Consider the following 25,444-nt stretch of genomic DNA (forward strand, 5'->3'; position numbering starts at 1 on the left):
AGGGTGCACATTTCACAGGAAACATCATTGCCACTCCATTCATGAGGGTTTTGTCATCCACAATGAGCTATGATGCAGTGGTGGGGGGTGGATTTGACGCAGGAAGAGGGAAGAAAGAAGGGGGTCTAAGAGTCTGTCACTACAAACATTACACAGATGATGAAGATGCTGGGAGGAATAGGACGAAAGCTGCCAGGAAGACAGAGCTTATCCAAGCCGTTGGTGAGTCTACCATCTCCATGTGGTAACGAAGAGGGATGAGGGCCTCAAGAGATGGGCAGGATGATCACTCACCCTGGTAGTGCCACCCCCACATGGGTGTTTGCTGGGAGACCCCATGCTGTGGCAGACATGGATAAGACCATCATCCCGCTACGGCTGGGCTCAAGGGCAAGCGCTGGACCAGCCGGGCTTGGAGGCTACCGAGGACTTTGGGGCAGCTGCGCTCGGAGGCCACTGAGACCCCGGACTGGCCAGGCGTGGGAGCCGCTGGGGGCCCGGCCCTGCTCGCGGGCAGGCCCGGTCAGCACCGCGGACAGCGCCCGTTCAGCACCGCGGACAGCGGCCCCGGTCAGCACCGCGGACGGCGGCCCGGCCTCCTCGGGGCCGCATCGCCCTACAAGGGCGCCCGCAAACCTGCCCCTGCGGGACCCCCTGCCTCAGCGGCCCCCTGCGAGGACCCACTATGGCCCCTCAGGTCCCTGCGAGGTTCCACTACTGCCCCGCCAGGTCCCTGCGAGATCCCACCATCGCCCTGCCGGGTCCCTGCGAGATCCCACCATCACCCTGCCAGGTCCCTGCGAGATCCCACCATCGCCCTGCCAGGTCCCTGCGAGATCCCACCATCACCCTGCCAGGTCCCTGTGAGATCCCACCATCGCCCTGCCGGGTCCCTGTGAGATCCCACCATCGCCCTGCCGGGTCCCTGTGAGATCCTACCGTCACCCCGCCAGGTCCCTGCAGACCCCCCTCCTGCCCCGCCAGCCTGCCGTGAAGCCCTGTTATTGCCCTGCCAGAATCCAAGGCTGCTGCAAAATTATTTCTGTAGAGCCACTGCTTCAGTGACAGAGCGCTGCTTGGCAGCAAGCAGCCATCGCTCATGGCTTCCTGCACACACACACACACATATCTATATGCACACCCAGACACGCATGGACACACACACCACCACCCTGTCAGAGCCCCAGGAGCTGGCGGATGCACCTTGCACAAGCCTTGGTGTTCAGCTGCACATATACACGCACACATACACACACAAACAGAGATAAGCGCATGCACGCATACACACACAGAGGGTTGCATCAGCTGAATTCATTAGCCCATCTATTTTTACTAATGCAGCAAATCAAGTTGCTCTACAGGCGGAGAAAACACACCCGAGACATAGTGCTGTGGCAGAGCACACAGCCAAGGCTTTTGTCCAGCGCTCCTGAGGGTAACGGCTCCCCGGGACTCCCTCAGCTCGACGTGACAGCCCCAACCAGCAGCAATGCCACCCAGGCTCTTGCTTTGGCGGGGCTGAACCTGCCGACCAAAGCACATGGTAGTCATAAAGACATCTCACCATACAAATCGCCTTCCCCAGCAGCATTCAGTGATGTGTGAGCTGCCTCCTGCTCTGATCCCATCAGGTCAGACCACTGCCCATGCCGTGAGCAGTCAGAGGGGTGTATGACTGCCGGCCTCCGAGGCTGAGTCGCCTCGGAGGGCTTGGATCACTCCAACAATGCAGAGGAGCCACAGAAGGCCCTGGAGGAGCCGCCAGCTCCCCCAGAGATGGAGGGGCAGCGGGTGTGTTTGGGTAGAAGCTGCCTGTACATGTGCGTGTGTGTGTGTGCGCGCATTGATCAGCGCTGCCGGGCTCAGCACTCACACAAGTCAGCTGGGAGAGAGGCTCAGAGCACAGCTTCAAACTCAGTGCTACGTATTCACCTGCTGCACAAGCCAGGAATCTGTGGTGGGGAAGGGCCTCACCACTCTGCCTGGCCCCGGAGACCTGCCATTTGTGTCATGGGAGCTGGGAAACTCCTTCCTGAGATTACGCTGAGAGCTCCTTGGGAGACCAGAGGGCTGAGAGCAGCTCTCCTGCTCCCTTGTTGGCTCCCAACGACTCCAAAGAGCTTGTTTCACCTTGCAGCAGACAAAGAGGCTCAGGAGGGGCTGGGGAAACGACTGGTTTGAGTCCCTTTCCTGCCGGCTGCCACTCAGTGCCGGGCTGGCTTGTGAATCCATCACTGGGTCTCAGGCAGCTCATGGCCGGGCAGCAGAGCTGTCGCGATAGGGATCCCCCAGCACCGCTCTACCCCAGGTCCCACAGCCTTTCCAAACAGCAAGAGCTGGGGCTGGGCTATGCAGGGCCATGCCCATGCCCAGGGAGCCAGGGAAATGCTAGCTGAGGTGCCACAGCCAAGCTCTGCTCAGGTCCCCACCACTTTCTGCTTAGCTGAGAGAACAGCTCATGTCCAGGGGCACCGGGAGACACAGCTCCTGTTCCCCCTCAGCGTGGGGCAGTTGTAGGGAGGAGGCAGAGCTCCAGCCCCCCAGGCCTGGCCAGGCAAAACTTCCTCGCAACAGGCAGCGGGGTCCCCTCTGGCTGCCGCAAGCCCTTCCCGGAGCAGTATTTGTCTTCTCTGCTGGGACCCAAATCTCCCAAAGACATCAAGCCCCGACCTCCCTCCCTATCCCAGGCAGCCCCTCGAGGGGACCCCACACACAAGAGGAGCACGGGATGCACAGACCAGGGCAGAGCTGGACCTCAACGTGCTGCCCTGGGCCCATCTCCTCCAGCCTCCTCCAGAGGTACCAGCCCTCGCCGCCATGGAGGATGCTCATGCTTTGGCCAAGCTTTGCCTTGCTCCCTACCGACTGAGTTGAGGGGAAGAGGGAGCAGCTCCTCTTGTGCCGGCTCCTGCCCGGCCTGGCCCCCTCCTGCAAGCCCAGCCAGAGCACACCCAACTGACAGCACCCAGCATGTTACGGCCCTTCTCTCTGCCTCTCTTGGGCCCAGGAAGGGGTGAACAAAAATACAAGAACCCACGAGGAGAGAGGAGACAGGAGACCATGGCCCACGGCTGCCCCCGAGCCCCCTGCCGACTGATGTGCTCCCCGGATACCGCCGGGACTTGAGCCTCTTCTTCAAACCCCTTCATCCCTCCAGATGTGGCAATGGCCACGCAAGCAGCGATGCCCCTTTGCCCCTGGGCTTGGGGGTCCGCCCGGGAGCCAGGGTTGCGCAAGGTGGCTGAATGCCTGCCCAACACTGGGGCCATCGGCCCCAGGCTCATGGGATGCTGGGGCGGGCAGGCAGTGTTCAGCCATGGGACTCCCTGCTGCAGGGGGCTGTAGGGGCTAAATGCTGACACAGGCTCTAAAAAGCTGTTAGGTGCGCTCCCGGAAGCAAAGGCACTGCCCTGCTCCTGCTCCCAGGGCAGCCCCCCAGCCGCCCGCTTCCCCCAGCCAGGAGCTGGGCACAGGTCACACCTCCAGCAGGGAGAAACCCTGAAGAAATGGCTTCTGCCTGCCCCATCCCCAGATGGGGAGCCCTGGAGCCCTGGAGCTCTGGCCCTGGAGCGCCTGGTGAACGTGGCTGGTCCCCGTGGCGAGTGGGCAGAGGTTTGGCAGGGGTGGGATGCTGCCAAAGGAGCCCTGCTCACCCGCGCCCCATCCCGCTCCCTCCCACACCATCGGCACCTACTTGCCTCTCAAATCCCCTTTCACCTCTCCGGGCACTGTTCATCTGCACAGGCACTGGTGGGGAGCAATGGGCCACGACTTGGAGGTGGGGAAACTGAGGCACGGGCAGGGCAACGTGGCTTTGCCACGGAGCTGCCAGAGTCTGAGTCAGGCAGAGCTTAAACCCACGGAGCATGAAGGCAGAATCCAGCCCTCAAACCCAAAGTGCTCCCGCTTCGGCCTCCCTTCTGCCGGCTGGAGTGTGGCCACATCCCCATGGGATGGTCAACACGGAGGTGACCCTGCCGGAGGGGATGGGGGGACCCTTCCCCCCTTCCGCCTTCCCACATGTGATGCCCCACAGCGAGGGTCCCTCTGTCCCCAGAAGCAGGATTTGGGGAGGCAGGAGGCTCCCAGCGCTGGGGATGCTCGTCCCGCTGCTCCCCGCCACGGTGGAGCTGCTGGCACGGGGAGGAGAGCAGGCCCGGTGGATGGCAAAGGGATCGATGTGGGGGAAGCCAGCTCGGGGAAAAATAGATATCTAGCTCATTAAAAATGGATGCTCGAGCGAGTCCTCCCCACTCCAAAGCCACCTCCCTCCCTCTTCCTGGTAGCCGGAGTGAAATCAGCACCCAGCTTTCAGAGGAGGGGAGATGCCAGCACCGCACAGGGCTCGCTCTGCGCCCGCTGCTCCCACACTGCTGCATGCTGAGACCCCCTGGGTGCTGCAAATAGGGCCTGAGACCCCCTGTACCCCGGGCAGAAGGTGGTTGTGGAGCAGGACCCTCTGCCAGGAGCACCCCTGCCGCAGGAACTGCCACACTCCGGCCTCCGCCACCCGGGCACTGCCACATCCCACCAGCACCAGTGGATGCCTGAGAGCCAGAGCTGCCCCAGCACCTCGGCCCGGTGCCCCATGGCACCCCCAAATCCCCACCCGGGTGAGGCCGTGGGGGTCTGTGCCTTGTTGCTGCCACAACCCTGTGCCTCAGTTTCCCCCAGCCTGCCCCAGCCCTTCCATGGGGCTCAGCCTGCCCGCCTTGCCCCCAGCCCCAGCCGGCCTCGCACATGGACCCCTCCACCCGTCCCCATCCCCTGTCCTGCTGAAAGAACCTGCCCCCAGCCCCTCGCCCCCCTCCTGGGCTGCTGGGGGGTCCCTGGCCCCATGCTGAGCTCTGTGGGACCCCGCTGTGGGGCTCAGCCCCCTTGGTCCCGTCCCAGCTGGGGCCTTCCCTTTCTTCCATCCCCTGGGCCCTGGGATGGGGGGTGGCTGCCCCTGTCCCCCTGCCCCGGCCTGTGTCACCCCACAGTGGAGGAAAGCCCCACCGAGGTGTTGGGGTGTCAGAACCTTGGGGTGTTGGGGTGCAGACATGGGGGTGCCAACGGTCCCATGGTGCCACCGGGGAGGACAAGGGACAGTTTGGGGGCCAGCAGCAGAAGGGAGGGGGGGCAGTCAGCAACCCCACACCCGGGTGACCCCGTCCCCACGGCGATGTCCCCCTAAACCCCCATTCCAAAGCATCCCTGCATCCCCCGGTACCCACCCGACCCCCCCGCCGTTACCCACCCGGTGATGCCCGGCCATGCTGGGGGAGGGGGGGGGGCACCACCTTACACCCCCCCCCTCCCCCCAGCATCCCCCCGGTCCCCAAACCGAGGTGTGGGGGGACAGCATCACCGGGTTGGGGGGATCACCGACCATCATCCTCGGTTGAGCTACCGGGAGAGGGAAGGGGTGGAGGGAGCGCCACCGGACCGGGAGCCCCGGGGCCGGGCCGGCTCCGCCGCCGTTATATAACGCGGCTCCATGATGCGGGATGCGGCGGGGGGTGGTTGCAGCCCCGGTGCCGGTGCCGGTGCCGATGACGGTGCCGGTGCCGGTGCCGGTTTCACCGGCACCGGCACCGGCACCGGCACCGGCACCGGCACCGGCACCGGCACCGGCACCGGCACCGGCTTTGTGTTGTTAAAGGGTTTTCCCGAGCGGCTCTTACCTCCAGCACCGTCTCCCGAAGCTCATGCCATGCCTTGTGCCCGTCCTCGCTCGGTTGCAGGAAAAAAAACCACCGGGAAGAAAACCGGGAACCCCCCCCCCCCCCCAAAAAAAAAAAAATTCCCCCTTGGAAAAGGGGCCGGATCCTGCCCGGCCCCCGCCCCAACCCCGCTAAACAACAGGAAAAATAAGCGGGGAGTGGGGGGGGGGGAAGGGGCCGGATCCGGATCCGGGGGGGGATGGAGAAGGGGGGTCCCTCCTGCCAGCCAGCCCGGGGAGCTGGGAGCTGCTCGCACACGCACACGCGCGTTTGCACACACGCACACGCGTGTCAGCAGCGGAGGCTGTTAAAGAGACACCGTCGCCGGTAACGGTAATGGACGGTGGCGGGATGGCGTCGCCACCGGCAGCGGCACCGGGAGGGAGCGGCGAGGTGAGGGTGCGGGACACGGACACGGAGGGAGAGATGCGGGGGGGGTGCGGGCAGGGCTGGGCTGGCAGCTGGGTGTGCAGGCAGGGAGAGAGGGGTGGGTGGGTGGGTGAATGCAGGGGTGGAAGGATGGGGGGATGGAGGGAGGGAGGGAGGGATGAATGGAGAGATGGAGGGGTGGAAGGAGAAATGGAGAAATGGAGGGGTGGATGGAAGGATGGAAGGGTGGAGGGGATGGAAGAATGGAGGGGTGGATGGAAGGATGGAGGGGTGGATGGAGAAATGGAGGGATGGAGGAGTGGATGGAAGGATGGAGGGGTGGATGGAAGGATGGAGAGGTGGATGGAGAAATGGAGGGACGGATGGAGGGGTGGATGGAGAAATAGAGGGATGGATGGAGGGGTGGATGGGAGGCTGGATGGACAGACGGATGCTTGCTTTGGCTCTCTCCTCACCAGGGCACTGGCAGGCTGGAGATCCCAGCGCAGACCCCTCTCGCACCCGGCAGCCAGCTCAGGCCCTACAGCGGGGACAGTCGCTCCAGCTCCAGCACCCTGGGGTGCTGCGGGTGCCCAGGGAAGGGTGCTGCACCCAGGTGCTAGGGGGGTTTACCTACCCAGGCCGCAGCTGGCAGCGGGACCTGCAGCGGGAGGATGCCCCATTGCTGCCCCCCATTTCCCATCTCCCCCCAGCCCAGCACCCACCCAGTACCCCCAGTTCGGTGCCCAGCTTCACTACTGCTCCCCAAACTGGAGGGAACTGGTTAGGTGCCGTGTTTAACCCCGTCCCCTCTGCCTTCCCCTCGCACAGCCCCATGCGAGCAGCGGGACCGGCTCGGCCGGCTGCCCCGGCCGGGCCCTTGGGAGGCTGAGGGAGCTGCCGGGATCCGGCCGCCTGGCTCCTGCCTCCATTATTTATAAGGCAGGTCGGGTTTCGCACTGGCAGCCGGGAGGGAGCCTGGGGGAGGAGACTGTGCACACACACACACTCACACTCACACTCACACTCACGCCCTCATCCCACCCTGCCCAGCGGGTGACAACCGCAGGAGAAGGGGCTGGTGACCGTGGGGACGTGCGGGTCAGTGGTCTCATCCAGGTGACACGTCTTTTCCCCAGCGCCTGAGGAACTGGGGATCCTTCCCCCTGTGATCCCTTGTCCTCCCAGCCATGCCCTGTCCCCCCGTGATGCCCCGTCCCCATGGGGGTGTCCCAGGGGAATTGCCAGCCAGCAGCAGCCCGGGAGCAGCGGGTGGTGGTCCAGCCTCGGGGGACATGCACCGCTTGTCGTCATCGCAGCCTTGGACACCCCTGGGGTGATGACAGGAGTGAGCCCAGCCCCAGCAGGGCAGTTGGGCCCTGGATGGTCCCTGTTGTCCCCTTGGTCCTGGCATGGCCCCATTGACACTGACCCCTGCCAGCTCCGGGCCCCAGAGGGGACATGTTGGGGTGGCCCCACGTCCTGGGAACACTTTCATGCCAAGAAGGGTCACAACTGCTGGAGGAGTCCCTGGGCAGGGGGAGTCTCCATGCAACATGTCCCCAGTGGAGGGGACTCGGCTGGGGTGGGCCTCCCGTGCTGCCAGCCCAGGGGGGTACCCACATCCTGGGGTGCCCGATGTGGGGTGCCCGGCTGCCCCAGCTCATCCCGCAGCCGTGGGCAACCCCCGCTGTGGCAGGCCAGGCCCCCCGAGCCTCCCTGGTCCACAGGGATGGCCTTCCTGGGTGCCAGGAGGGTGGTGGCCGGTGTCCCCACCCCCGGGCCGGGGCAGCAGCCAAGAGCCAAGCAACACCGCTCCTCCACAGCTCATCTTTATGCAAACTGCCAGCACCCCATTGGCCTCCGCTGCCTTCCCATCCCCGCCGCCCTGGGCATGCTGAAGGGTCTCACCCCACGCACCCAGCGTGTCCCCATGGCGATGGGACCCTGGGCCGAGCATCACCCGTCCAGCCGGACCACCGGTGCCAAAGCTGGACCGCAGTGCGCCGGGTGCTGTCGCCGCGGCAACCGCCGTCGCCTAGCGCCGGCTGTCTCCAGGTAACCCGTCGCCTAGCAATGGGGGATTTTTCACAGCTCGGGATGAAGAGTTGAAAGTTATTTTTAGCCTGGGCTGCGAATCAATAGGCAGCTCCATTCGCCGCCCCGCAGGATGGACGTGCGGGGGCCTTGCTGCGGCGGCAGCGGGGGCTGCCGAGGGGAGCAGGGTGGCCTGGCCGGCATGGGGTCACCACCCCGGCACAGCCCCCAGGGACCCCCAGGGCTCAGCCCCCCCCGGGACCCCCACCCCGGTCTCAGCCCCCGCCCAGGGCTCGGCCTCCTTTGTGCTGACCCCAGGGCTCAGCCGCTCTGTGCCCTCCCCGCCCTCCATAGGGCTCAGACCCACTGCCCTCCCCCCAGGGCTCAGACCCCCCAGGGCTCACCCCCCCTGTGCCCTCCATAGGGCTTGGACCCCCTGGGCCCCCCCCGAGGCTCAGACACTTCCCAGGGCTCCCGCTGCTCCAGGCCACAGGCAGACGAGGGTGGGCGAGGGCAGGGCCCAACCATGGGGACCCTCAGGCTTCTGCGGGGACCCTCACCGGGCCATGGGGACACTCACCCAGCTGCGGGGACCATGAGCTTGCTGTGAGGACCCTCACCCAGCTGCGAGGACCCTCATCCAGCTGCTGGGAGCCTCATCCTGCCATGGGGACCTTCTCCCACTAGTGCAGACCCTCGCCTTGCCGTGGGGACCCCTGCCTTACCATGGGCACCCTTGGCCTGCCACAGAGACCCTCACTTTGCCACGGGGACCCCTCCCTTGCCATGGGGACCCTTGCCCTGCGGTTCCCCTCCTGGCAGCCTCCCTGGGCTCCTCCAGACTCTCCAGGGCCTGTGCCTGCCCTCGGGGGCACCAGCCTGGGGGTCTGGATGCTCGGGGGCACCGGGAGGGGACAGAGCCCTGCTCACGACCCATTCAACACCCGGGGTCCCTGGGGAGGGGCTGGGGGTATCCCCGCACACCCCGGGGCTGGGCTGGGAGTTGAGGTGAGGCTCCTCAGCTATTTTTTAAAGACGAGGTGGGTGCCTGTGGGTGCTCGGCTGGGCGGGAAAGCTCCCCACGCAGCTGCAGTGGGATGGAGAGGGACTGGGGACCCCCAGCCTCTGAGCAGCCCTTTGGGGTCCCAGCCCTCCCTGAGCCACCCCTTTTGCCTTTCCAGGGGGGGTTCTGCCTCCAGGCGTGGCCCAGTCTGGAGCATCCCTGCCCTCACTGTCACCCACCCACGGCGCAGGGTGGAGGGTGTCCAGAGCCACCCCATGGGGACCCTTTTGTGGGCATGGGGGATGCCCTGGCTCAGCGGGGAAGCCCAGGGACCTGCTCACTGGTGGGGACTGCCCAGGAAAGGCGAAAGCTCTGCTGAAGATGGGTGGCCCAGCAGGGAAGTGGAGGATCATCAAAAAGCACAAGGAAGGAACCAGGGTCCCTCCTGCCACGGGGGGACGTGGAGCCCCAAAGCCCCGGGTGCCTCGTAGGTGGCAGATGGGTCTGGGGCCTCCCGGTCCCCACCTGTGACGGCACAGTGTGAGACCCCCCTGGAGCGCACGTCCAGCCCTGGGGACCCAGCGCAAGGCAGACCCGGAGCTGTCGGAGCGGGTCCAGAGGGGACCACGGAAACGGTCCAAGGGCTGGAAGAAGCTCTCCTGTGGAGAAAGGCTGGGAGAGGCGGGGTTGTTCAGCCCGGAGAAGACCTTCCTGCAGCCTGTCAGTAGGTGAGGGGCTTGCAAGAACGACGGAGAGAGGCTTTTCACCAGGACCTGTAGTGACAGGACAAGGGGTGCCGGTTTTAAGCCGGATAGAGGGTGGATTTAGGTGGGATATAGGGAGGAAATGTGCTGCGGGGAGACGCTGGAGCAGGTTGCCCGGAGGAGCTTCCCATCCCTGGCAGTGCTCAAGGCCCGGCCGGCCGGGGCTGGACAGCCTGGCCCAGCGGGAGATGTCCCTGCCCAGGGCAGGGGTCGCACCGGGTGACCTCTGAAAGTCCCGTTCCGCGGGTCGATGCTCTGCCCCGCTGCGGGACGTGGCCTGCCCGCCCCGGAGACCCCCGGGACCCCCCAGCCGGGGGCGGCGGGCGGAGCAGCCGCCGTGCCCGCGGTCACAAGAGGGCACTGCGAGCCCGGGCATCCCGGGGCCGGAGCGGGGCGGGGGTGGGGGGCCGGGGCCGGGGCCAGGCCGGGAGCCCGGAGCGGGCCGGGACCCGCTGCAGCGGCCGGCGGCTTCCCCTGCGCCCCTGCCCGGGCAGCTCCCGGGGGGCTGCCGGCCCCCAGCCCCGCAAGCCCCGTGGGGCCACCCTCCCTGCGGCAGCCGGCGACAAGGGGGCACGGCCAGGGGACGCGGTGGGGCTGCTGGGCACGGCCAGGGGACGCGGCCACCGGCCAGGGCTCCCTGGCACGGCTGGCAGCCCGGGGACGCGGCATTTCGGCCGGTGGCAGCCCCGGTAAAGCCCCGGGATGCTCTGCCCCATGGGAGGAGTGAAGTGGCGGGTGCTGGGGGGGCTTTGCCGGGTCCCAGGTCAGCCCCGGCTCCGGTGGCTGCTCCGAAGGGGCTCCTGGTCCCCTGATGGCCGGGTCCCGAAGGCAGGGGTGCCGCTGGCCCAGTGGCCATGTGGAGGGAAGCCAGGGCTGGCCACGGTGGGTTTGTCCAGCTGGCGCCGAGGTCTGTCCCGCAACACCCGGTTAAGGTGGATCGGGGCGCTGCGCACCCGGGCTGTGGCGGGGGCCGGGGGTGCCGGTTCGCCCCGGGGTGCTGGGGGGGTAGGACAGGCTCACTGCCCCGTGCCCGCGGGGACGGGGGCACCGGGCTCCGTCCTGCAAACAGCCACGTCCCACCTCCCCGCACCCCGGGGTGTCCCAAGGGAAAGTCCCCCCAGGGTGCTGAGCACCTCAAGGGGGAGAGGATCAGCCTCGGTGGGGTGAGGTCCCTGCCTGGGGACACCAGCGCCTGGTGGCACTGGTGCCACCCCACCTCCGGTGCCACCCCGCCTCCGGTGCCACCTCGCCTCCGGTGCCACCCAGCCTCCGGTGCCACCTCGCCTCTGGTGCCACCTCACCTCTGGGGACCTGGCGGAGGCTGTTTGTGGGCTCCCTGGCTGGATCCCACGCCAAGCTCTGAGCCCAGCCGGCCCAGCTTCCCCATGGCAGTGCCGGATCCGGCCCCGGGGCCGCGTCCCCCCACGCGGGGGGTCCCTGCAACCCGGGTTGGCCCGCACAGCCAGGCCTCGAGCCCAGCCACCCTCCGGCAAACCCCGCACGGCGGCTGGCGGTCTCCGCACGAGGGCCGGCGGTCACAGAGCCCCCCGCCCTGACACCCCCGCCCTGACACGCCGACACCCCCACCCTGACCCGCTCCACCTTAACCCGCAGCCCCTCCGGCCCCTCATTTTCCACGGATTCCAGCAGCTTGACTTCTTTCAGCATCATTTCATGGCCGGAGGGCTGCGAATCCCCCTCTCCCCCGCCTGCCCCCCCCGGCCCCCTCCCCTTCCCCCCTTCCCCTCTTTCTTTCCACCATCCAAATTTACAATCCCTCATTTCCATTCCGCTCCACCCTCTCGCCGGGGACTTTGTTCCCGGCCTGTATCATCCCATCCCAATTGTTCGGTGTTTATTTCAAACATTTTGGCGGGCTGTCACTGGATGGAAACTTAATTAATTGCGGGGTTTGTGGTGCTGGCACAATAGCGGCTGCCGGGGGGTGTGTGTGTGTGTGTGTGTGTGTGTGTGATAAAATCCCGAGGGGCAAGTGTGGAGGGGGCAAGTGGGGGTTCGGGTGTGCGTGACCCCCGTGCCAGGCCCACCGCCACGCGCCTCTGCTTCCCCTGGTTGAGAAAGTGCCCCCGCGGGGAGCGGGGTGCCGCCGGGGGCTTGGAGTTTATATGGAGGGTGGGGTGTATGTAACTCTTGGGGTACACAGTTTGGGGGGGGGGTGTAACCCAGAGGGGCTGTTGCCTGGGGTGTGCACGGCCTGGGGTGTGCACAGCTTGGGGTGTGCACAACCATGGGTGTACATAGTCTGGGGTGCCTGTAGCCTGGGGCGTGCATACCTTGGGGTGCGCATACCTTGGGGTGCCTGTAGCCCGGGGCGTGCGTGGCCTGGCGTCTCCATAACCACGGGCGTGCGTGTCCTTGGGTGTGCACAGCCCGGGGCGTGCATGGTTGGGCTGTACCCCGCCCGCGGCGCCGGTAGCCCGGGGTGTGCGCAGCCCGGGGCGTGGGTAGCCATGGGTGTGCACAGCTCAGGGTGCTCACACGCACCCAGGGGTGCCGGCAGCCCGGAGTGCACCCGCGGTGCCCCAGCCCTGCCCCCCGGCCTCAGCCCCGGCCCCCCCCCCCCCGGCCGCCGCAGCCGGACCCCACCCGCCGCACCCCACCCGGGGAGCCCCGGCGCTGCCGACCCCGAGCCGGGGGGTGGGAACGGCCGCCGGGAGCCCCGGGGGGGCCGGGGATGCCCGGGGCGGGCGCTGCCGGTGCCCCCGGCGGGGAGGGGGGGGGGGGGGGCGGCCCCGCCCCGCCGCCGCCATTGGCGGAAAGTTTGGGGCGCGGCGCGGGGTGGCGGCCCCGCTCCCCCCCGCCCCCCCCCCCGGTGCGGGCAGCGGTGCGGGCAGGGCCGGGCAGGGCAGGGCCGGGCAGGGCCGGGCCGGGCCGCCCCGGGGCCGCCGCGGGCGCGGCCATGTGGGCGCTGCGGGCGCTCTGCCTGGCCGGGCTGGGCGCGGCGCTCGGCGGGGCCTCGGCGGATCAGTGCAGCTGGAGGGGCAGGTAGGCACCGGCACCGGCACCGGCACCGGGGGGCAGCCCGGGGCGGGGGGGCCACGCGCGGGTCCCCGGCTCAGCATCCCCCCCCGCTGCCCGGTTCGCAGCCCCCCCCAGGAGCTCCCGCCGCACGGGCGGGGCAGGCTCGGGCCGGGGCTCGGTTCCCCCCCGGCCCCCGGGCAGGCAGCGGGGAGGGGGTGCCACCACCTCCGGCATCCGTGGGGCAGACACGGGTGGGATGCTGGGTCCTGCGCCTGCCTCAGTTTCCCCGCTCCTCGGTGCGGCTGCCTCCCGAGGGATGCTGGCCCCGGGGTGCTGGGGCCGCAGGGCTCCCCGCCTCCCCGGAAGCCCCTTTCCCCACCCGTGAAACGCAGCTCTGCGGCCGGCGGGGCCCCTCGCCCCTCGCCAGGGCCCGGGACGCCGCTGGCCGCGGCGGGGAAGGCGCCGAGCTCCGGAACAAAGAGCCGGGGCCCGCCAGGAGCGGCTGCCGCAAGCCCCACGCGGGGGGCGTGGGGGGCCACGGGGACCACGCAGCCACGAGCAGCATGGCCGGGACAAAGCATCCCCACGGCCGCCTCCGCTCCCTCCAGCCTGGCTTTACCGCGTGTCTCCCCACGCCAAAAATGCAGCGGGCAAGACGTGGCTCCAGGCACCGTTTACACACGAGCCCGAATCCCGCGAGGGGGTGGGGGGGGCGTGTAACCCCCCAGCACCCACTGGGGATCCCCCAGAGCGGGAGGATGCAGGGGAACAGATGACCCCGGGGCCGTGGGCACCCTGGCTGGGGTGGCTTGGGAGCCGACCCCAGATTCGAGAGGGGCTGTGCTGCCGCAGCCCCCGCCTGAGCATCCCCAGGAGGGTGCCAGGAAACACAAGCACCCCCGGAATGATGCGCTTGCCCCCCAAGTTCGAGGCATCGAGGGTTTGGTGCTAGTCCTCCCCGTCTTCACCCCGCACGCCTCCGCAGAGGTGCTGCTCGGGAGTGCTGGGGTGCTGCCGTGCCGGGGGACACACGGGCTGGGGGGTCCCCGTCACCCAGGGGGTCCCAGTTGACGGGGGGACCCCCGGTTGACGGGGGCTGCTGTGCCTCGCAGCGGGCTGTCGCAGGAGGCGGGCAGCGTGGAGCAGCTCTCCCTGCACTGCGCCGAGGGCTCGCTGGAATGGCTGTACCCCACGGGGGCCCTTCGCCTCCGCCTGGCTCCCCGCCTGCCCCCCGCTGCCGCCGCCACCAAGGGCAGGAGCCCCCGGCACGTCACCGCCTGCGTCAAACCCTCCGGCACCTTCCGGGGGGCTCAGCTCTACCTGGAGAGGGAGGGGGTGCTGGAGCTGCTGCTGCCGGAGGCCCCCCGGCCCCGCGTCCACTGCTTCAGCTGGCTGCCCCGGGAGAAGGTGGCTCTCTTCCTGCAGGCCACCCCGCACCGTGACATCAGCCGCCGCATCGCCGCCTTCCGCTACGAGCTGCGGGGGGACTGGCTGGCCCACCCGGCACTGCCCGCCGCCAGCCTCACCGGAGAAGGTGAGCGCCGAGCGTCCCGGGCCAGCCTGCCTCAGTTTACCTGGGGCGGCCGCCGCCTCCCTTGTCAGGGTGTCCCCGGCCTGCGCGGAGGCGAGAGGATGGAGGGGCCAGATCCGGGGTGGTCCCCCCAAGGCCGGTCACCGGGAGCCACCGCGGTGACGGGTGGTGACGGGCTGTGCTTGGCCGTTGCAGGGGCGTGCCGGCCGTGCAACGACACCGAGATCCTGATGGCCATTTGCACTAGTGACTTTGGTGAGTGCAGCCTCCCCGGCTGCCGGGGGGGTCCTGGGGCTCCGGCGGAAAGAAGAAAACTCAAACTCGGGGGGGCAATGGCCCCCAGGCAGCCCTGGCCTCCCCTTCCCAGGCCGGCCTGGCTTGGCCTGCAGCCATCAGTGCCTCAGAGGCTGCTGCGGGATGGGGATGGGGACAAGGATGGGGTTGGGGATGGGGATGGGGATGAGGATGAGGATGGGGACGGGGATGGACATGGGGACAGGAATGGGGACGGGGACAGGGATGGACATGGGGACAGGAATGGGGATGGAGATGGGGATGAGGATGGGGATGGAGATGGGGATGAGGATGGGGACAGGAATGGGGACGGGGACAGGGATGGACATGGGGACAGGAATGGGGATGGACATGGGGACAGGAATGGGGATGGAGATGGGGATGAGGATGGGGACGGGGATGGGGATAGGGATGGGGAAAGGGACAGGGACAGGGACAGACTGACACCCCTCACTGCCTTCCCCCCACAGTGATCCGTGGCAGCATCCGGAGCGTCTCCAACAATGTGGAGCTGCAGGAATCTGTCATCGGGGTGAGCGCCGCCCGCATCCACCGCCAAAAGTTCCCCCTCTTCCAGGCGGGGGGGCGGCCGGGGCGGCCAGCGGGCAGCATCCGCACCCCGCTGCGCTGCGGGGTCAAGCCAGGCCCCGGCACCTTCCTTTTCACGGGGTGGCTGCATTTCGGCGAAGCCTGGCTGAGCTGCGCGCCCCGCTATAGGGACTTCCAGCGCATCTACGAGGGGGCGCGGCGCACGCGCCAGAACCCCTGCGAGTTCCCCGTGGACTGAGCGGCTCGGGGAGGGCAGCCCGACCCCGCGGGTGCTGGGGGGCTGGGGTCCCGCAGGCAGCGAGAGCATCCCTGGGGGGACGCAGGGCAGGCATGCCAGCAGGGACGGTGCCCGGAGGGAGCATGACGCTTCGGTCCTCGCTGCGTAGCCGGGCTCCGGCAGCACCCACTGCCGGGTTGGGGGGGTCCCGGGAAAATCCTGCCAGAAGGGAAGGGATTTTCCCACGGCGCGCTTGCCCGCGGTCCCCAGGGACCTGCCCGGGCGAGGGGTGCAGCGGCGTGGGGCAGTGGGTTGGGGGCTCCCTGGGGCTGGGCTGCTGTGGGCTCGGGGTGCTGCGTGCTCAGGGGATGCTGCAGGCTCGGGGTCACTGCGGGCTTGGGGACGCTGCATGCTCAGGGGATGCTGCGGGCTTGGGGACGCTGTGGGGCACGGTGAGTCCAGCACGATGGGGCAGCCGTCCCCTGCGCTGGGAGGGCTCGGTGGCGGGTGGCCGTGGCAGTGGTTGGCCGAGGTGGCAGGGCCGGGGACATGGTGAGCACGGTGGGGTGTGGAAGGGCCAGGAGGTGGATTTGCGATGTCGGGAGTGGAAGCGGGAGCACGGCAGTGGTGAGCCTTGCCCTGGCCCTGCCTGCAACGCAGGGCACGGGCAGGAGCTGCGGGGCGGGTGCCGAGGAAGAGGAGCGAGTCCAAAGGGAGCGAGGGGGATGGCGAGGCGGGAGGAAGGCTGGCGCGGGGAGCAGAGGTGTCCCGGCATGGCCGGGGCAGGACCAAAGCACTGATGCAGGAAGGTGCCGCAGGAGCGGGGAGAGGTCGGGCCGTGCCACCCGTCACTGCCAGCCCAGGGCCGTGGCCTCGCGGCGACTGCCGGATCCCGCCATGCCGGGTCGCCGGCGGTGGGGCACGCCGTGCCAGCCGGGGGACATTTTTGACCGTGGGGGTGGGGGGCATCGTATGTGCACTAAAGTTATAACGATACCAAATTTGTGACTTTTTTTTTTATAAACTAAGCTGTATTTGTAGCGTGTGCGTCTCCTGTTTTTAAAAAGCTGAGCGGGATGTTCACCAACAGGTGCCATGGGTGAGTGCCGGTGCCGGTGCCGGTGCCGGTGTGTGCCACGGCATGAAGCTCTGCCTCCCCCTGCACCAGCACCAACTGGGGGGCTGGAAACAGCCCTACTATTTATATATCTGTCTATCTATAGAGAGATATATTGGTCTTTCTAAATGCTGCATCCCTGGTGTTCCCCGGGGTGGGTCAGTTTGGGGTTCCTCTCCCTGCCGGCACCGAGTGAGTGGGGCCGGGGCCGGTGCTGGGGGCCGCGTGGCCCCGTGCCGGGTGGGTGACCCCGCCGGCGGAGCCGCTGTCAGGGCCGATTCTCATCAGAGCCGCCGGCCACAAGGCCTCATTGTGCCGGGCTGCACGGCGCCGGCTTCCCAGCCCTGCCCGCTCCCGCCCCGCCACCGCGCCCTCGACGGGGGCTCCAGCCCTTGGCCTCTGGCTCCCGCTCCTCCGGGCTGCCCAGGCGTCCCTGGCTGGGGATGGGACATGGGACCCCCAGCCGGGGACCTTTCCTCCCCATCAGCAATGCCCACAGAGTCTCAGCGCTGGAAAAACTCATCCCCCTGAGCCCCCCGAGCCCCCCCAACCACCCGAGCCAGGGTCACGGCACACATCAACTTGTGCTTTAATACCTTTTCAATATTATTTCAATAACACCTTTTCAAATACCACTAGCCAGGCTGAACCACCAGGTATTTGGTGCCGCCGCTGACCATAACACACTTTTACTTGCCAAGAAACTGTTTCCAAAGAGTGCTGGGGGCTTCGGAGTTTAATTAAAAATATATATATGTGTGTGTATAAAATGATCTGGTTGTGGTAAGATCCTGCCTGCAAGCTCGCGGCTGCGAGCCTGCCTGGTGGGTTCAATATGCAACACGTTTTCCCTTAGGGAGAGTTCGATGCTTTTTTTATGCTTTACTGCCAAAAGGCTGGTGCTCATTTTGGGGCCAGGCTGGGCCCAAGGGCAGGATCTGGCCCTGGGGGAGGTGGGGTGCTCCACGCCGGGCTCTCGAGGATGCCAGCATCCCCCCGGATTTTGGCAGTGGGCAGGAGCCAAGCAAGGCAGGGGGAAGGGGGAAGGAGTGGGAAACCCAGCGGAGGAGGAAAAATGAGGTTGGAAAAGCAATAAACGAGGTGCAAAGGGAATTGCGCTGCCCACGGCATCCTCCGTACGCCGCGGGGATAGAGCATGGCTGCTCCAACCCCGCCGCAATCCAGCGCATTCCTCTCGGCTAAATTATGCCATTTAATGCGCCGAGCATCCGGCGGCTTTCTGTCCAGCAGCAGAATCTCTTGTTTTTCTTCAAATCTGTTTATTTGGCCAAACCAGCTCATTCTGCTGTGGCGGAAAGGGCTGTTATTCTGCTCGTTCTCTGCTGCAGAGGTTTTTGTGCTGTTTTCGGTGCCCTCTGCCCCGTGTCAGGTTGGGTCAGCCGCCCTCGCTTCCCACGGCTGCCGGCTCCCGCGGCGGCTGGGCTGCAGCCAGGGCACAAACGCTTCCTACGGGAGTGTCCCACGGGGGGGACCAGGCAGCCGGTGCCTCAGTTTCCCCACTGCAGGATGGGGATAACGGCCCTTCCCCACTGCTTGGGGCTGCCGCGGCACCAGGCAGCATCTCATGGCCTCGGCATCTCCATCTCCTGGTCATCCGAGCATCTCCCCAAAAGCGGAGTCTGGCCCCAGCCAAGCCAAATTCCCGCCTGGCCCCTCCTGCCTCTTGGCACGGAGGGTAAAAACACAATGAGCCAAACTCCATCCTGGTTAATATTTCCTCCGCAGGATGGAAAATGTGGTGGGAGGCAGCACGGCACGGGGGGAGAGCGGGCCGGGGGCCATGGCGTGCCGAGGGATGCTTTGGGCCGACCACATAGGAGCCGGGGGTCTCTGGAGGGGCAGCCGGAGCCCATCCGGGCTGGGAGAGAGGGGTTGCGATGGCGAAGGGCCGCAGTGGCACCCTGCGAGCCCAGGGGAGGGTCCCCCCTGCGGGCATGGCGACGCCCACCTGGCACGGCTGTCTGCAGCATCCCCGGGGAGGGCCCAGCTGGACCCGCTCCGAGAGCCCCCCACGCACCCACCCGCCCCCCGCGAGGGTGGGTTTGGGGACGCCACGGAGAGCAGCTGCCTCGGTGGAAATGTGCCCAGGGAGATGCCCGGGGCTCCTCACCCGTGGAGCCAGGCAGCTGGGCAGGGGACACGCGGGGAACCCTCCAGGGACCGCGGAGCCCTTCGGTCACGCTGCCCGTGGGTGCCCGCACCGGGACGCCAAAACGCAGCGCGGTGGCACTGACGGGGCGTCCCCCGGTCCCTGTCCCCATCCCCGTCGCACAAAGGGAGCCGCCGTTTCCCGCCACTCCGCACCCCCCGCACCCCCCGGCCCTTCTCCCCCCTCTCCTGCCCCCTTCGCCCTCCTCCTTCCCGGCTGCCGGATAAAAGCCCGAACGTGTGAACCGCGGGGCACAAAGGGGAGGCACAAAGGCGGCCAGCCCCGCTCAGCCCTCCCTGCGGCCCCCAGCCCCGAGCAGGGACCTGCGGGCCTCCCGTCCGCCCCGGGGATGTCCGGGCAGCCTGCCTGCCCTGCCCGCCCTGCCCGCCCTGCCCGCAGCGCCCCGGGGCCCGGGAGCTGGCATGGAGCAGGGGAATGCCCCTGGGACCAGGGGGCCCCCAGTAGGGTCAGCACGACGCCCCCGGGGCCAGGGGATGCCCCACAGGGTCAGCACGATGTCCCTGGTGTTAGGGGATGCCCCATACGGTCAGCATGACGTCTCTGGGGTTGGGAGATACCCTATAGGGTGAGGATGATGCTCCTGGGGCCGGGGGATGCCCTATAGCGTCAGGATGATGCCCCTGGGGTTAGGGGATACCCCATAGCGTCAGGATGAGGCCCGGGGGTTCAAGGATGCCCCAAAGCGTTGGGTGATGCCCCGGGGCCGGGGGATGCCCGGCGGCAGGTAGGATGGGGCAGCCTGGGTGTCTGCGCGCGGCAGCAGAGGAGGGACGGGGGGCACAGCCCCAGCCCCGGGCAGGACAGAGTGAGCTCTGCCCCGCGGCCCTCGGCGAGAGGAGAGGCGAGAGCCTGGTGACCCTGAGGACACCGACACCACCCCAACCCTGCCACCCCCCGGGGAGCTGTGCCCCAAAGCCTTGGGCTAAGGGCGCTGCTCCAAGCCCCCCTCTTTGGCCAGGCCAAGGCTGGTCTGGCACCATCCCTGTGCCGGGCAGGGATGCTGGGGGCCGGGGCAGGACCCTGGCCCGCAGCGGGGCCCCCGCGGCCCCTCACCCCAGCTCTCCCCAGTCCAACGCGCCTGCGGCCGGCGGGCCGGGCTGCCGACAGCTGGCGGGAAGGAGCTTTCCCAGCGCATAGCGACAAATTCCTGGCGGTCAGGGCTGCTTTGCAGCCGCCGCCGCCCCGGCGGGGGGAAGCTGCCCTGGAAAAAGGCAGATTAAAAGCTCTTTGGCTCCGGCGGCACATCCCAACTGGTCCCCTCGCACGGCCACCTGCTCAGCCCGGCACCCCGGGATGCTGCCGGACACCCCGGGGCTGGGGCGGAAGGGGATGCTGCCACCCCCCGCCGGCCCCGGCCAAGTCCCGGGGGCCCAGCAAGGAGGGCTCAGCCCTGTCTGGGAGTTGCTTCATTAATTAATTTGCTCTGCAGCATCACGGGGGGCCTTGGGCTGCCCCAGGGACCAGCCTGTGCCCATGGACCATCCTCCTCCTCTGCAGCAGCCGCCCCCCAGGCCCCCCTCTTCCCCAGCTCCTATTTCCCCTGATTTTCTGCTCACTCTCAGCCTTAACCGGCTCCACCTGCCAGCGAGCACCAGAAAATCGGAGCGATCCCTGTGGCCCCCGATTTGGCCGCAGCCGCGCTGGGCCCTTTGGCGGGGCGGGGAGGGGAAACAGCCCCGGGCTGTATTTCTGGGCTGTACGCAGTGCGTAGGGACGGCTTTTCCTCCCCGGTGGAGCCCCATCGCTGCTCCGGGGGATGTGTTTAACGGGGTCTGGTTGTCGTTAAGCGCCCCGAGCTGTATGCCTTGGTTTGAGGGTAGAGCACACGTGTGCATGTGCGTGCATGCGTGTGGGTGCGTGTGCATCCCGATTCCAAGGGCGGAATATTTGGTTCCCGCAAACAAGGGTGAGATCGGAGCAGAAACCCGTGCTCGCCTTTGGCAGCTCCTCCCTTGGCTGCTGCCTGCGTCGGCTCGTTGGGAAAGGGGGTCTCCAGGCGGGCTGGTGCCGGGGGCCGCTGGCTGTGCTGCCTCCGGGGCCGGGGAGGTGGGAAGCCCGCTCCCCAATCCTGCTCCCCCACACCCCGAAGCCACCGTTCCCAGGCTGGGGCTGCCCACAGGGTTTCCTCCTCCACCCGCAATCACGCGTGGGCAGTTGGCGATGTCCCCTGGGACGCCAAGGAGCGCGACGAGGCTGGTGGCCCTGTGGCAAGGGCATGGGGTGCCACTGGCCATTGCACGGACCCCCAGAGCCGTCCCCGAGCTCTCAGGGGACACCCTGCGATGGTGCTGGAGGAGGAGCCCCGGGGGGGGAGCCCCGCAAATATTGACCCAAAGAGGGAGCAGGGGAGGAAGGCGACGGCTGTGAAATCCCAGGCGAGATGATGATGTGGCAGCAAGCGCCAGCGCGGGCAGGGAAGCTGCCTGCCCTTTGTGCACCCGCTCCCCTAATTGAGCCGTTATTGTTCCCGGGTTGGGTTTGTTTTGTGGGGTTTTTTATTAATTGCGGGTGGGCAGGGGCTGCGGGGGCCTGGCTGCCCCCCTGCTTCCCACAGGCTGGAATTTTCCCACAGTCGCCGCTCCCTCGCAGCAGGAAACCCACCGCCCGCACGTCCGCAGCACGCACAGCCGCGCACAGCCGTGAACAACTGTGCGCAGCCACGCACAACCGCACACAAGCGTGAACAACTGTGCACGGCCCGGCACAACCGCACACAACCGTGCACAGCTGTGCACAACTGCACACAACCACGCTCAACTGCACGCAGCCACGCACAACCGCGCACAACCGCGTACAGCTGCACACAACCGCACACAACTGCGTACAGCCGTGCACAGCCGCACACAACCATGCACAACCGCACGCAGCTGTGCACAACCGCACACAACCATGCACAACCGTGTACAGCCGCACGCAACCATGCACAACCACACACAGCCGTGCACAGCCGCACACAACCGTGCACAACCACACACAGCCGTGCACAACTGCACACAACCGTGCACAACCACACACAGCCGTGCACAACTGTGCACAGCAGCATGCAACCATACACAGCCATGCACAGCCGTGCACGACCGTGCACAGGCGCACACAACCGGGCACAGGCGTGCACCACTGTTCACAACTGCACACAACCATGCACAACCGTGTACAACCGCACACAACCGCGTACAACCGCACACAGCCGCCCACCACACACACCCCAGTGCACAACCGCATGCAACCGTCCACAGCCCCGCACAGTCGTGCACAACTGTGCGCAACTGCGCGCACTGCACGAAGCAGCGCACAGCCGCGCACAGCCCTGCACGACCACACACAACTGTGCACAACCACGCACAACCGTGCACAACCATGCACAACCGTGCACAGCCGTGCATGGCTGTGCACAAGCGCGGACAGCCCTGCACGACTGCACACGACTGCGCACAGCCCCGCACAGCCCTATGCAGCCCTGTATAGCCCTATACAGCCCCGCACAGCCCTGCACGGCCCTATACAGCCCCGTATAGCCCTATACAGCCCCACACAGCCCCGCACGGCCCTATACAGCCCCGCACAGCCCTGTACAGCCCCACACAGCCCCGCACGGCCCTATACAGCCCCACACAGCCCCGCACGGCCCTATACAGCCCTGTATAGCCCTACACAGCCCCACACGGCCCTATACAGCCCCGCACAGCCCCGCACGGCCCTATACAGCCCTGTACAGCCCCGCACAGCCCTATACAGCCCCGCACGGCCCCGCACAGCCGCAGCAGCCGCTGCCGCTCCCTCCAGCCCCGCACAAAGACCCGCCGGCGGGGGAGGGGGGGTGCGGCCCGAACCCCCCGGTACCGGCAGCCCCGGGGCCGCTCCCCGGCGGGCGGCGGGGCGGGGAGCGGCGGCGGCGGAAGGCGGGCGGCGGGGCCTCCCCTTCCGGCAGCCATGGAGCCGGAGGAGCCGGGGGAGGCGGCGTGGGGGCGGCCGGGGGGGGAGGCGCTGGGCGGGCGCGGGCTGCTGGAGCTGGCGGTGGCCAGCGGGGTGGCCGCCTGGGCCACCTGGGCCGCCCTGCTGATGCCCGGCTTCCGCCGGGTCCCCCTGCGGCTCCAGGTACCGCTGCCCCCCGCCCCCCCCGCACCCCCCCGCCCCGCGGGGACCCCGGCCCTGACCGGCCCCTCTCCCCAGGTGCCCTACCAGCCCTCCGGGCCCCAGCAAGTGGCCAACGCCCTGGCGCTGCTGCGGGAGCGCTCGGGGAAGACGGTGGATCTGGGATCGGGAGATGGACGGCTTGTAAGGGCGGGCAGGGGGGTGCTGGGGGGGCTTGGGGCTGCCCCGGAGGGGCGAAGGGCAGGAGGGGGGCTGCGCTCACCAGGAGGGCGGCGGGGAGCCCCCCCACCCGGCTGCTGCCCCGCTCCGGGCTGTGGTTCTAGCTGGCCCTCCTGGCTATGGTGCTGGATGGTCCTAGGCAGCCCTGGGTGGTCCTGGAAGGCGTCACAGGCAGGAGCAGGGTGGGACCGACCACTCTAGGAGGGAAGAGCAGGACAAGGCTTTGCACCTGCAAGGTGCCGAGGACCCAGGTCACCCTGCCCGTGAGCCAGCAGGAGGGAGCGAGTGGAGCTGGGCAACAGCCCCTGCCCCCCAAATTGTGCCCCAAACTCAACACCGAGGTTCGTTTTAGTTGCAACTCTCTCTCTCTCTCCAGGTGGTAGAGGCTTATAAGCAAGGTCTCAGACCAGCCGTTGGCTATGAGCTCAACCCCTGGCTGCTGTGTCTCGCCAACTACCGGGCCTGGAAGGCTGGGTACCGTGGGAAGGTTTCCTTCCTGAAGAAAGATCTCTGGAAGGTAACAGCATCCCGAGGGGCTGGCTGCGCTGGGCGCTGGCTGTAGCTAGGGCAGGGCCAGGGCTTGGTCTGCATCTCCAGGCAGGCTTCCCTGATGGTTGCTTGCTCCTTCCCTGACCCATGCTGCTCCTGGGAGGTGGAAAAACTATCCTCCTTTCCAGGGAAAGGCCAGCCTGGGCTGCTGGTTGGGCAGGCAGCAGTGCTCCTTCTCAGGGCAGCTTTGAGAAGAGGTCTCAGGTGCTGCTGACACGTGGTGGCCTTGATAGACCTGCTGCTAAAGCTGGCATCAGGTCCCCGCAGCCTGACCGGAGAAAACCCAGCAGGGAACGTGGTTCTGGGACGATGCTGGAGGCAGGTGTTTTGCAAGAGGTGCTGCTTTCACACCCAGCTCCCGGTCACACCAACACATCCCCGTCCCACACGTTGTGGGGCAGCTTTGCTTCCTCCGAGGTTCAGAAGGTCACCCACAAAGCACTTGGCCACTCCAATGGTTCCCCCACCGCTCCCCCTCTGCCTGTTGCTTCTTTCATTCCCCTTTTCCTTCTCTTTTAAGGTCAACCTCTCCGATTGCTACAATGTGATCGTATTCCTGGCCCCCAGCGTGGTAAGTCGGTCTCTGGCACCCCGACTTGTTCTGAGCGAGCTCAAGGGAGGGTTTTCTTAGAAAAGAGCGAGAATCGGGGACGGTAGCAAAGATAATAAGAGACCAGAGGTAAAGAAAATCCCAGAGTTGCTCGTGCTGGAATAAAAAGCCAAACGGGAGCATGTTTTCCAGCAACGCAGCCTGTGCCCATTGCAGCTGATGGATGTGACCCTGTCTGGGACGCTCTTCCACACGTCTTCTGCTGCTCTCGGAGCACCGTCCCCATGTTCCCTGCGGTGCTGGTTACCTGGCACTCTTCCCGGTCACCACAAGTGCCTGTTACAGTCCACGCCCCACTGTCGGTCTCAGTAAGGCAGAGCAGGGAGCCTTGCGGAGTGCTAAGACCTGCAGCAGCAGTGGGCATCGCTGGGAGCGAGCGGTTCGGTGCTCAGCACCACTCAAATTTGGTCCCAGTCCCAACCATACAGAGGGCTAGTACCAGCCCTGCATTTTGGAAGGGTCTTGGGTCCATACTGCCTGCTTGCGATCCACCAGCCGTGCCGAGAAGCTGCCCTGGGATCCTCGGTGGCACTGCCACTACATGACTTTCTTAAGGCCTCCTGGCCTTGGCTGTCTCTCTCTCCCCAGAAACCTCCCCTAGCTGCCAAGCTCCTTGCAGAACTCCCCGACGAAGCCCGGGTGGTGGCTGGACGCTTCCCCTTCCCTTCCTGGACCCCCACCAGCACCCTTGGGCAGGGGCTGGAGCAAGTCTGGGCCTATGACATGAAGGAGGTGCGGCGAGTGGCGCAGAGCCGCGCAGAAGGAAGCCCGGTCTAACAGCAGCCTCGTTAAGCCTGGCATTAAGGGTCAGCAGCGGTAGGGGTCAGAGCCTCTCCAGCCCTTGGGCTCAGCTCAGGACAGCAGCGAGAGGGCTGCTTGGCCAGGCTTTTTCCCGGGGACTTGCAGGGTGGTGGTCCCTCCTTGTCTCCAAAGAGTGGGCAGTTTGGGGGGAAGCAAGGGAGGGGAAAAACAGATCGAGAAATCCTGGAATTATCACAGGATTTAAGGGCTAAATCTCCAGTGCCTCTTTCTGTATGTTTACTACTTTATTTCTAGTTAATTTTTCAAAAATAAACATTTGGAGAGTTCTTCCCTTGAGACTTTTGCTTTGCCTTTGAGCTGCAGGGTGCTCCTGGAGCCAGAGCAGCCGCTGCTCCCGGCCTCAGGCTTTGCTCTGCCATCCCTTTGAAGGCAGCTCAGGAGGGAGTTTGTCCG

General features: G+C 66.9%; 3 protein-coding genes across 5 annotated transcripts in view; all 3 read left to right on the top strand.

The window, feature by feature from the left end:
* Positions 1–25,444, top strand: part of SPSB3 (splA/ryanodine receptor domain and SOCS box containing 3) — a 119,540-nt gene that overhangs the window by 54,200 nt on the left and 39,896 nt on the right. The window lies entirely within an intron of this gene.
* Positions 12,732–16,434, top strand: METRN (meteorin, glial cell differentiation regulator). The gene is made up of 4 exons (XM_075514954.1): positions 12,732–12,884; positions 13,973–14,394; positions 14,587–14,646; positions 15,156–16,434. The coding sequence occupies exons 1-4, from the start codon at positions 12,799–12,801 to the stop codon at positions 15,470–15,472; spliced, it is 885 nt and encodes a 294-aa protein (XP_075371069.1). The 5' UTR covers positions 12,732–12,798; the 3' UTR covers positions 15,473–16,434.
* ANTKMT (adenine nucleotide translocase lysine methyltransferase) lies at positions 22,673–25,327 on the top strand. 3 transcript variants are annotated; one of them, XM_075515227.1, is made up of 5 exons: positions 22,673–22,854; positions 22,930–23,034; positions 23,447–23,587; positions 24,140–24,190; positions 24,818–25,327. In XM_075515227.1, the coding sequence occupies exons 1-5, from the start codon at positions 22,690–22,692 to the stop codon at positions 25,004–25,006; spliced, it is 651 nt and encodes a 216-aa protein (XP_075371342.1). In that variant the 5' UTR covers positions 22,673–22,689; the 3' UTR covers positions 25,007–25,327. The 3 variants fall into 3 exon arrangements, with proteins under 3 accessions (XP_075371342.1, XP_075371341.1, XP_075371343.1); XM_075515226.1 differs by having other exon boundaries at positions 22,673–23,034; XM_075515228.1 differs by lacking the exon at positions 22,930–23,034.

The sequence above is a fragment of the Mycteria americana genome, chromosome 12 (assembly GCF_035582795.1).
Source record: "Mycteria americana isolate JAX WOST 10 ecotype Jacksonville Zoo and Gardens chromosome 12, USCA_MyAme_1.0, whole genome shotgun sequence".
Lineage (NCBI taxonomy): Eukaryota > Metazoa > Chordata > Aves > Ciconiiformes > Ciconiidae > Mycteria > Mycteria americana.